We start from the raw sequence: 12584 nt of genomic DNA, 5'->3' as shown, positions 1-12584 counted from the left end.
TGTCAAATAAAAGAGGGAAACAGATGATTCTAACACATTATCTACTCACTGGTACTGAATGAAGATCTGTATCTGAATCTGAATGAAGAAATAAAAGATTTTTAACAAATGGTCTATAATCTTTTCAATGGAGCTGCTCAGCTGGTCAGCCTGACTGATACTATCAGGTACCAGCAAGATACAGCCTATGATTTTCTATAAGCATATGTATGCCCTCCTGAGCAAGACTAAATTATCACAAGATCTACCCCCAGCACGTATCTGTCTCGGTAGCATAATCTCCTTTCAGACACTAGATTCTCACAAAAGGAAAACTGATTATCTTCCTGCTTTAAGAAAACTTAACACGAAAATTAAAATTTATAAAACAAATATTTCATGCAAGTCTAGTCCCTGTACCAAAAACAAACAAACAAACAAAAAACCACAGGATCTCTTTAGGGCATATGAAATAGGATTTGGTTTGAAAAAATTCCCTAAATGACTTCCCTTCACTCCACTTTCACTTCCCTCTAATTCATTACTAACACTACCAGAGTACTTTTTAACATTCCTTACCATACAATCTTTAGTGGCTCTTGATCCAAATGAAGTCTAAACTTCTTAGGACAATTTCCAGGAACCTCCATTAACAGCCCCAACATAATTGTAAAAGCTATTCTTTTTTTTTTTTTTTGAGACAGAGTTTAGCGCTTGTTGCCCAGACTGGAGTGCAATGGTGCGATTGCAGTTCACTGCAACCTCCGCCTCCCGGGTTCCACCAATACTCCTGCCTCAGCCTCGGAAGTAGCTGGGATTACAGGCACTCGCCACTACACCCAGCTAGTTTTTTATTTTTAGTAGAGATGGGTTTTTTACCATGTTGGCTAGGCTGGTCTCGAACTCCTGACCTCAGGTGATCCACCCACCTCAGCCTCCCAAAGTGCTGGAATTACAGGCATGAGCCACCATACCGGGCCCAGACTATTCTTTCATTGCTCTCTCTCCCTTGTACCCCTGCGCTGCTCAGAGTACATTTTTTAAATTCATTACCTTTGATTCATGCATTTTTACCTGACAATTCAAAAATGTGTCCGCCATTTTAGATACAGCTGAATTCTATCTAACTTCTTCTGTTAAGATTCCCTATTACTTTAACCAAAAAGAATTGTTTCCTCTTCAGAACTCTGGGCACCCTTCTCACAGACCTTATGAAGGAAAGAGATGTTCAGTGCTAACAGTCCTTTCCTCTTTTACTGAGGGGTAGAGAACTCCTGGAGTGCAGAGAACATTCACATTTGTATGCCCAGAGTATTAGCACAAAATGTTATGTAAAGAGGGGCTAAATAAATATTTGCTAGAAATTGTGAATTAAATTTATAGGCCAGGCTTGGTGGCTCATGCCTGTAATCCCAGCACTCTGGGAGACAGAGGGTCACTTGAGCCCAGGAGTTCGAGACCATCCCAGGCAACACAGTGAGATCTCGTCTCTAAAATAAAAGTTATACATAACTGTCAGGATTACATATGCATTGCATAAAATAAGGTTCAGGTGTTTAAGATCAAAATTGATGGTAAATGAGATAATCGCAGAGACAAAGTTCTTAAAAGAGAGGGAACAGAATTCTGTCCCCAAATAATCTGAATTTGTCTCAGATAAGGCAAGAATAATAATATGCAAGGAAGATTGATAGATTTGGTGGCAGAAGATTAATACTTTACCTTCAGATTGTCAGACTGCTTTCAATTTCTTAGTAAAATAAGTAAGGTCATCATTGGAAAGGGAGGCAGAGAGGGAGGATATTGAGAATTTGAGGGAAAAGGGGAAAAATGTGACACTGGGAATGGAGCAGGAAAATACCACAAGACTAACTGGTACTGAAGGCTCGCTTAAGAGATATTATCATAAATATAATGTTAAGGAAACTTCAAGGAAAATAAAGCATCAAAATAGGATTACTCCAACATTACAAAACAGCCATTTTATAGGAAAAAAACATTTGACATAAAAAGGTTACCAACCCTAATATAAATGTGCAAAATTGATAAATGAGTAATATAAACATACAGGAAAACACAAAAATAAAGCAAGTTACCTGAATAAGATTGTAATAGTCACAATTTCCACCATACAACAATTATTGTTTAAAAAGAAAAAAATCGGCCGGGCTCGGTGGCTCAAGCCTGTAATCCCAGCACTTTGGGAGGCCGAGACGGGTAGATCACGAGGTCAGGAGATCGAGATCATCCTGGCGAACACGGTGAAACCCCATCTCTACGAAAAATACAAAAAACTAGCCGGGCGAGGTGGTGGGCGCCTGTAGTCCCAGCTACTCCGGAGGCTGAGGCAGGAGAATGGTGTAAACCTGGGAGGCGGAGCTTGCAGTGAGCTGAGATCCAGCCACTGCACTCCAGACTGGGAGACAGAGCCAGACTCTGTCTCAAAAAAAAAAAAAAAGGAAAGAAAAAAATGAAGAGAGAAAATAAAAACCATGTCTCTAATTTGACTACTCCTAAGATTTCCATAATAGCATGATCATTCGCCCTCCCTGACACATTTTAATATTAAAAATATTTGTTTCATGAACATTTTCCTGAATTGAATTCCAACTTTTTTTTTCAGTCGGATCAAAGTCAGATTTCACTTTCCATTATCTGAACACAAACATCAAGGTCAGCAAAGTACAAGCTCCTCTATCCTACTAAGATAAATCCATATTAACTTTGAGGTAGAATCACATCGAAGAATTTAATCACTGAATTCATTCATCACTTAATTACAAAGAAATAGGCCAATGTTCAGTCAGTATGCACCCAGGTATGCATTTTAACAAGTATCTTTGTTAAAATATTAAAATAGCTCTGAATCAGTTGGTAATGAGTCATAGCCGTGGTCCTATTCCCCTGCTTTACCCCACCGTGCTAGCCCAAACCTTCTCATAATCCAGCAGCTGAAGGACTAATGCCTGGCACAGCTGGAAGCTTATAAGATCCTGCTCTGGTATGAAGGATGCTATCCATTTAGCGGTCAGTATACGCAGTACTGATTACTGAATATTTTAATATACTCTCCCTGCCAATAAGGTATCACTAGCAATGCCAAAATACAGATTTTTAATAAGCATAAAAATGTGCACACTTGCATACCCACACACCCCTAAGGAAACAGGCAATTAGAAACCTTGGTGATTTCAAAAATGAGGAGTCTCAGATTACATCTGGATATCCTAGATTATTATAATGCAAGGCTAACAGCTATAGAGCTTCCCAAGCTCTGAGAGAAATGTTTTCTTGTATTCTTTCTCTCCTACATTCCATAAACTGCAAATATACCTGAGGATGAAGGTAACTGTTCCAGTCACTGCTGGCGGACAGAGCCTACAGACACAGGCTTTGTAAATAACTGGATTAAATCTCACTGCATTAAGTACAGATTATTCCTGCTACAACATCATTTATACTTCTTGGATACCATGACAATGAGTGCTATGAGTGAGGCGCCAAAAGAAAACCAAGGCCACACACGGTGGCTCACGCCTGTAATCCCAGCCCTCTGGGAGGCTGAGGTGGGAGAATCACTTGAGCCTGGGCAACATGGTGAAACGCCGTCTCTACAAAAAATACAAAAATTAGCTGGGCATAGTGGCATGCCCCTGTAGTCCTAGCTACTCAGGAGGCTGAAGTGAGAGAATCACCTTAACCCGGGGAGGTCAAGACTGCAGTGAGCTGTGATCATATCACTGCACTCCAGCCTGGGTGACAAAGTGAGGCCCTGTCTCAAAAAAAAAGAAAGAAAAGAAAACTAATATTGGTTCAGAATCTACTGCATGCCAGATACCTTGCTTTTCTACATATAATCTGAGATGCTTCTCAAACAATTCTGTGAAGTATCACTATCATCTTTTATATGCAAATAAACAGGGCCACGAAAGCTCACTAATGCATATGAATTCCAATCATTGGTAAGTAGTAAAGAAGCCAGGCATTGCTGGTTCCAAAGCGGGGCTTATTGCTCATTTCACAATACCCATTAATCAGAAATCCTAAGGAAAACAAGTTAAGACTTGGCCACTGGCTAGGCAAGACATGATTTTTACCACTCCCTCTCAATACTTCATCCTGCTTTTCCTCAGTTCCTGTTACAAATGACTTTTGGCACACAATTTTAGAAAACTTAAAACCCATTAAACTTATCTTTCCATAAGCAAACTAGCTAAGGTAGATGGCCTATTACCAGAAACCTTCCAAGAATACATTTGTGGACGTAAGGGATGGAGGACTGGAAAGCAGAAAAAATAAAGATAAGACTAAAATAGTGATTGAGCCTTAAATACAAAAAAGGGGAGAGGGAGCTGGCACACAGACTCCTGTCAGTGGCCAGTCTTCAAAAGCAGCAATGAATAGGAAGCTAAGTTCACTTAATTGAGTGTCTATTACAAGCTGCTACTACTGGGCATATGATGAACAAAACCCATATGGTTTCTGCTACCTGAAGAATTTATGAAATGGTGTTCTGAAGAAAATGGAAGGGAGGGACTCTAATTGCTAAGCCCCTTCTAGGGCTAAGTACTTTAAAAATAGTACCTCATTTAATGTAATTCTCTCAACAACTCTGTAAGAAAGGTATCATTACACCCTGAAGCATGTTAAGTAAGTTTCTCCACAAAAATTTGGGCTGTATCAAAGCCTATAACCTTTTCACTAGTCCACACCTTCTGGACAAGTCTGAGTATGCTTAGCCTATTGAAAATAGTGGCTTCTCCAGAGATGAAAATATGTAACATGATCTTTTCTAACAATGCTGACAATGAAGAGGCCTCATTTCTAGGAAAGAAAGTTATTCTATTTTAATACCTTTAGCATAAAATACTTCAGGGATTACACATGAATTGGAAAGATAAAGTAACATGAAATAGTAGTGGTGGCAATGAATATGGTTTACAAAATTAATTACTGCTACAATTCCAGAAACCTAGGGGGAGGGGGAGTAAAAAGACACTGCAAACAACTAAAGCAATATATATAGCAATTAAAAATAAAAACTAAACCCAGATATAAGACACTTGCTTACATATGGAGTGAATACTTTAAGATCTTTTTTTCTGAGACAAAGCCTCGCTCTTGTGCCCCAGGCTGGAGTGTGACGGCATGATCTCGGCTCATCACAACCTCTGCCTCCCGGGTTCAAGCAATTCTCCTGCTTCAGCCTCCCAAGTAGCTGGGATTATAGGCGCCTGCCACCATGCCCAGCTAATTTTTGTATTTTTAGTAGAGAAGGGGGTTTCATCATGTTGGCCAGGCTGGTCTCGAACTCCCGACCTCAGGTGATCTGCCCGCCTCAGCCTCCCAAAGTGCTGGGATTAAAAGGCATGAGCCACCACGCCCAGCCTACTTTAAGATCTTTGAGATATCTATTAATCAGCTTAGAGCTGGGCGCGGTGACTCACGCCTGTAATCCCAGTACTTTGGGAGGTTGAGGTGGGTGGATCACCTGAGGTTGGGAGTTTCAGACCAGCCTGACCAACATGGAGAAACCCTGTCTCTACTAAAAATACAAAATTAGCCAGGCATGGTGGCGCATGCCTGTAATCCCAGCTACTTGGGAGGCTGAGGCAGGAGAATCCCTTGAACCCGGGAGGCAGAGGTTGCGGTCTGCTGAGATTGCGCCATTGTACTCCAGCCTGGTCAACAAGACTGAAACTCAGTCTCAAAAAAAAAAAAAAAAACAGCTTAGAAGGAAATTATGTATTCAGACACAGTTACTTTAATACCATAGGGGTATATTCATGAGAGGACCTGATGCTTCCGGTTAGCTATAAAGGAAGACTAGAAACCTGAGACACTGATGTGGCTCTGATCAAAAGTAACTTATGTGAGATACACTAGGGAGAATTTACATCATTTTAAATGTTGCATGTGCCCTCAAAGTTTAAGGGTTTCCTGTGACTGACCCTATAGTACTGCTGTATGAATGTTTATTTACATCTTCCATAGTGAATTCTAGTAATTCCCATTACTATCTCATCTTTCTTGCATTATTGACAATTTAAGTGATAAAACTGTAGTTTCATTCTGGAAAAGGGCATATGGAAGGATTAAAATATGCTTTCATTTGAAAATGAGCACCATTTGCTTCCTAAAAGTAAAATTAAAAACCAGCAGCTTATTATTAAATCTGACTGCCCCCGCCCCCGACCTCCCAACAAGATCATTACCAGGGTATTATTTTAGTCAGTCTTCCTATGTTTGAGGACTCAGCTTTGCAAGAAATCCCAAAAGGCAAAGTAAAAGGTAAGAAATATTCAATTAATGCTTGGTATGGAAATACAAATAGTTCTAAAAATCCATATATTGCGCAATGAAAAATGAAGGATAGAAATACAACACCAAGGAAGGAAGTTTAAGAGAAAGATTTAACAGACTCAATCAAGTCAAGCTGTATCTTCCAATAAGCGGAGGAAACATGCTAGCAGTTACACTTACAAAACAAGTAAAAGTGATCATGAAGACTCGGTTTTCTGCCTATTCCTTACTCTTCTCAAACATCAAAGTTTCTAAAAAGAATTTTCTTAGAGTCTGTTAATAGAAAGAAATCTTTAGGCTGGGCACGGTGGCTCATGCCTGTAATCCCAGTATTTTGGAAGGTCCAGATGGGAGGATCACTTGAAGCCAGGAGTTTGAGATCAGTCTCTACAATTTTTTTTTTAAAGTTAGCTGTGTATGGTGGCACACACCTATAGTCCCAGCTACTCAGGAGGCTGTGGTAGGAAGACAGATTGAGCCCAGGAGTTCAAGGGTGCAGTGAGCTATGATGGCAACACTGTACTCCAGCCTAGGTGACAGAGTGAGATTCTGTCTCTGAAACAAATAAATAAAAATTTTAAAAAAGAGACCTGGAGTTGGAATTAGGAGAAACAAAATAGACTTCATTTAATACACGTCTAATGAATACCTGTAACTTGCCTATACTGTTATAGGCTCTCATTATACAACGTGAACAAGAGACAGAAAAAACTGCTACCCTCACAAAGCTTTCACAGAATTGGTAGAAAATGTACCTACTTAACCTTTCTGAATCTTCATTTCATCTGTAAAATTAGGGAACTGAACTCTGTGTTTTTCAAACTGTGCTTAAAAACAACTGAACCTCTACTTCTATTTTAACCACAACCACTTTGCTTTTTTCTGATTTCTCTATCAGGGATCTATATACAACGCCCTTTGGAAAAACAAATCTTTTTTAAAAAAAAGTTTGTGGGCCAGGCTTGGAGGCTCACGTCTGTAATCCGAGCACTTTGGGAGGCTGAGGCGGGTGGATCGTGAGGTCAGGAGATGGAGACCATCCTGGCCAAAATGGTGAAACTCCATCTCTACTAAAAATACAAAAATTAGCCACGAGTGGTGGCATGCGCCTGTAGTCCCTGCTACTCAGGAGGCTAAGGCAGAAGAATCGCTTGAACCCAGGAGGTGGAGGTTGCAGTGAGCTGAGATTGCAAACCACTGCACTCCAGCCTGGAAGACAGAGTGAGACTCCGTCTCAAACAAACAAAAAAACTTTGCCATTTGCTAACCACTTGCAAAAGAAAAAACAGGGCCCAGCCCAGGGGCTCACGCCTGTAATCCCAAGACTTTGGTAGGTCTAGGCAGGAGGATCGCTTTAGGCCAGGAGTTTGAGAACAACCTGGGCTACATGGTGAGACTCAGTCTCTATAAAAATAAAAATAATTAGCCAAGAGTGGTGATGCATACCTGTAGTCCTAGTTACTTGGGAAGCTGAGAGAGGAGGATCACTTGAGCCCAGGAGATTGAGGCTGCACTTAGCTATGATGTAGCCACTGACTCTAGCCTAGGTGGCAGAGTGACACCCTGTCTCTAAAACAAACAATAAAAACCAAAAAACTTTTTTCACTGTACTCTCATTCTGCACAGACCACTTCTGTGACCAGATGTGTGAATTTCTGTTTTTATTTTTCCCCAGCAGGCACCAACTAGGTGTCCTCCAATTCAATTCAATTCTGACCTGAAGTTAGACTCAGATCCCTGAGTCAGATACCTACCTGAAGTTAGACTCAGATCCCACAGATTAAGGGTTCAGTCCCACAAGACTGCTCCCTACGTGAGATGCCTATCATAAGTATCATAAGTAGCAGGTTGCCATCTGTACTTCTGAGGAACCAGCTATAAACTGGAGCTTCTACTACCCCCTCCTTAGGTTCAATCACTTTGGTAGAAGGGCTTGTGGAACTCAGGAAAACACTTATATTGTTTATTATAAAGGATACAGATGAACAGCCAAATGAAAGAGATGTACAGGGCAAAGGATGGGGGCAGGTGTCGCCACCCTCCCAGCATCTCCACATGTTCAGCAACCCAGGTCACATGTTCAGCAACCCAGGTCACCAAATCTTACTGTTCTAGAATTTTTATAAAGCTTCATCTCTAGCCTATCCACTTCCCTTCAAAGGGGATGATGGGTGGGGACTGAAAGTCCCAACTCTGTAATCACTTGGTCTTTCTGGTGACCAGCTCCAGCCTGAGGCTGTCTAGGAGACCCATCCTAAGTCATTTCATTAGCATAAACTCAAATGTGATCAAAACAGGCTCCTTGTGAGTAACAAGCGACACTCCTATCACTCAGGAAATTACAAGGGTTTTAGGAGCTGTTTCAGGAACCCAGGACAAAGGTCAAATGTATTTCATATTACACCACAACACTGAAGTAAGTGATCTCTGGGTACCATTTCAGTTTCGCAATTCTGTCTGTTTTACGCTCATATTTCTGACCTATTTCTTTTTCACCATGTCTGGAATTCCACAGAGCTATATTAAAAGGCTACCTACTTTATGTAGGGCCGAAAAATAAACGAGAAACCCAAGTGACTGCTTACTAGATGCTGATACCATGTAGCAAACTTTTTTTTTTTTTTTGAGATCAGCAAACAAAACAAGATTTTGTTTTGTGTCTCAATCTTGTTTCTCTACTTAAACTAATCCCTTCCACAAAAACAAAAATCCTTCTGGAGGATGAGGTGTGAGGATCACTTGAGCCCAGCAGACCAGCCTGGGCAACACAGGGAGACCTTGTCTCTACCTGACCCTAGTTCTTATACGTTACCATAACTTTCAAATTTCCTAGCATAACATTTAAGGCCTTTCTGCAACATGACCCCTTTTAACCTGTTCCTTTCAGCCTCAATGCCTTGGCTTCCCATGCCACCCAGCACCCTCTGCACCTCTTGACTCCTTTCACTTTCCAAGCCTGCCCTGCACTTTCATATTTCCAAACTTTAGTTCATGCTGTAACCTCTGCTACAGACAACCTTTCCCTCCCACCCCAATCTGTCCAGTCCCTCAAAGCTAGCCAAAACCAATTCAAACATTATCAAATACAGGGCAAGTTAGGAGAAAGGCAGGGACTCTGTCTCATCTACCACCTTAACCTTGAGTACCCAACTGGTAAGCACGCAAAAAATGTTGAAATGATTATTGCAACATTAAAGGAAAGTACTGATTATAAACCGGAGAACTCAAGCATCATCTGTATTTGGCATCCAAACACTGATTTGTTCTTACAGATTTTAACATTCTGATTACACTTGGCTGAGTACATATCCTGGCATTCTTGAGTGTTCACAAAACTTATAAGGTTGAAATAAACATTTGCCACTTTAAAAACTGTTCACTAAGATGATAATGCATATTCAAAAAATCAAGGAAAGACATAATCCTTGAATCACTGGTAAACATGAGTCTACAATGTTCTAAAAGACTTGGGCTCTTTTACTAAATTATCGTCTTCTAGTTCCTTCATAAAGATATTTTAAAAACAAAAACAAGAACTTATATTAAGGTTACAAGAACAAACGCTGCTCACAAATAATATTTTTACATTTGTTCAGGTGTACAACACCAATAACCCTGGTCATATCCAAAAGTGATTATAGTAAACAATGACTACTGAGAGTACAGCATGTAATATTGATAGGTAAGGCTGATCCAAAGAATATTGAGGCTAAAGTATCACTTTTGTTTATTAAAAAATAATCAACCTCTGCTTCTCAGGACAAACGATACACTTCATATTTGAAAAGCATCAGTTGTAAAACTTAGAGGTTGGTTAAACTAATTCATAAAGTTCAGTAGATTTTCACTAGGAAATTAGATAAAACAGGTCAATCATTTGGAGAGTACTAATGTAGTTTGGTTCTCGTACCAACACAGGACAGAGGTATTTTTCCAAATTCAGTCAATTACTTTCCAAGGTTCTCATGTGACATATTATCAAGTCTATAAGGAGAATTCCCCCACCCTTGGCCCCATCCTCGAACATTCCAAATCTCAGCATTAGGGAATGCATATCCTAGAGACGATCATTTTGCAGCCTACTAAAAGCCCACGACCTTAATATAAAGCGGCTTTCGTGTTGCATTTGGCTGCTGCCTGTATGAAGGCCTTGCCTCAAAGCAGGGCCAACTCTGGCACGTTTTTCCATCTCTGAAAGTGGAGCTAGGAAAAACACCCAGATCTAAAGATGTTCGTTTAAATCCGTTTACACCTGCTCCCTTTCAAACACTACAAGCAAACTCCAAAAGCTCGAGCAGCAGCCGCAGCGGCAATGACAGATCTTGAGGCCGAACTGGGTCAGGGTTACAGTTACACTTATATAGCATATTTACACCCTTTTGTCTACAAACTTGAGTGCAAAGTTAAGTTTCCTCAAGGCAGCGTGTTCGCTGGGCCTCAGTAACCGAAGCAATTTTCCTGAGACAGGAAGGGCACAACACCCTGCTGGGTGGCTGCACCAGCCTTCCCCAGACCACGCACTCTGCGGCCTCGGCTTCTGGCCCGCTTCCGCAGCCAAGAGGTCGCTCGGGGCAACTCGCCTGCGCCCAGGCTGGGTAACTGGGTTTTACTACACGAGCTCCCAGCTTTTCAGTCGCTCCTACTCGCCCCCGGCGGTTTCGGGCCCGGGGTCGCATTACATAAACACCCCCGGCCCCAGCTTTCCCACGCCGACCCCGGCCCCACGCCAGGGGCGTCCCACCCCCGCGCGCCCCGCGCCGCGCCTTCCCTGCCCAGAGCGTACCCCGCAGCCTCCGCACCGCGCCCGCTCCCCTCCCTCGGGCAGGGCCTGGCCCCGGACGCCCTTCCCGGCCAGCCCCGCCCCGATGTGGCCGCGCAGGCCGCCCAGCCGGTGCTAGGCCCCGCGCTCCGCCCGAGCCGCCCGCCTCACCGTTCTGCTGGTGCGGCGCCGGGGCCGGGCCCGCGGGCGCTGCGGCTCCTGAGGCGGCCGCTCCGCCGAACTTGGGCGGGATCCGGGCGCTGGCGGCCGGGTGAGGGGACCCGGCGGGGGCCGACATGACGGCGCTGCTGGCGACGGCGGCTCCGCTTCGGAGAGGTGGGCGGAGGGAAGAGAAGGCGGGGCCGGAGAGGCGAGAGGAAGAGGAAGGAACGCGCCTGGCGTCACTGAGGGTGTAACCCGGGACCGCGGCTCAGGTGCTCACGCTCCTCCTGAAGCCCAGCGCTGCCGCTCGGCGGCCCCCGCAGGCGCGGGGATCCTCAGTCGCTCCGCCTTGCCCCACGCGCCCCACGCCGCGGGACTTACACTTGGGGTCGCTTCCCGCACGCGCGGGCCTCGCGCCGGTGCCGCCGCAGCGCCCCCTGCAGGCCGGAGCCGAGCTGGCCCAGGCCTGAGGCTGGCTCGGGGTTCCACGGCCACAGTGCCGGCCCCGCGACTGCTGCTCCGGCCCGGCCAGGCTACCTTAGTGTTGAGGCGGGAGGCCTGGGCCTCGGTGGGTGAAGGGACCGGGTGGCCCGCTCCCACCTTGGGCAGAGGCTCGACTGACCACGGCGAGGCTGGGCCCGGCATTACTGGGAGGCGAACTTGAGAGCTGCGGGTTAATGTACGGAGCTCAGGCAACGCCAGATCCGACTGACCCACCCACCCCCTCGAAGAGGAACAGTGGCTTGGGTTTGGTTTTTAGTTTTTGATTCCCCCACCTCCCCTTTCTTAATTCCAAAGGAAATAAAGCATTCAAGCTCCATGTCTGGTGGGAATATATAATTCCTTGACAAAGAGGAAACATTTCTCTGATAAACACAAGAATCTCAATAAGAATTGCATTATTGAGAACTTTTCCCACTGATAAAGTAGGGAAGAGGAAAGGGAAAATAGGGTAAGGGAATGCTGGAAGACAAACTTTATCTTTTTTTTTTTGTCAAGTGTTGGCGCATCCTGTTGGTGTTCGGAGAAGTTGTGGCTCAGCTTGCTTTGTCTACATTAGTGGAATCTTTTAAGTCTTTCTGGTCTGTCTCAGCATACTCACTGGCAAGCCCTAGACTACATTACCCAAGTCATTTTGTCGGCTTGGAATCCTGAGTATGTCATCATTCTGTATCGGAGATGAGATTGCTCGGAAACACTGGATTCAGAATGGTATCTAGCAAGATGGTATTTCTGGAGCACCAAGTCATTTCCTGAATCATTATGCAAAGCATAAATTGCATTGTAGTCCTAGAATAATACAAAGCTTCCCTTTAGTTGTTGCCGTAAATTAATAACTGGCATTTTAATGCACTAAATGAACTACAAATAGGATTTTAGT

The 12584-nt window shown here is 43.6% G+C and overlaps 1 protein-coding gene across 4 annotated transcripts in view; it reads right to left on the bottom strand.

Annotated features, from left to right (window-relative positions):
- Positions 1–11400, bottom strand: part of SEC24B (SEC24 homolog B, COPII coat complex component) — a 111785-nt gene extending 100385 nt beyond the window's left edge. For 2 of the 4 annotated variants that reach the window (XM_030915959.1, XM_030915965.1), the window contains exon 1: positions 11213–11400. In XM_030915959.1, the coding sequence (XP_030771819.1) occupies positions 11213–11339 (127 nt within the window). In that variant the 5' untranslated portion in view covers positions 11340–11400. The remainder of the gene's footprint in view (positions 1–11212) is intronic. The other 2 variants (XM_030915969.1, XM_030915971.1) reach the window with 1 other exon arrangement.
- Positions 11401–12584: the final 1184 nt, after the last annotated feature.

This window comes from Rhinopithecus roxellana, chromosome 2 (genome assembly GCF_007565055.1).
Source record: "Rhinopithecus roxellana isolate Shanxi Qingling chromosome 2, ASM756505v1, whole genome shotgun sequence".
NCBI lineage: Eukaryota > Metazoa > Chordata > Mammalia > Primates > Cercopithecidae > Rhinopithecus > Rhinopithecus roxellana.
Note: the sequence above shows the minus strand (reverse complement) of the source record. Positions and strands in the feature narration are given on the sequence as shown.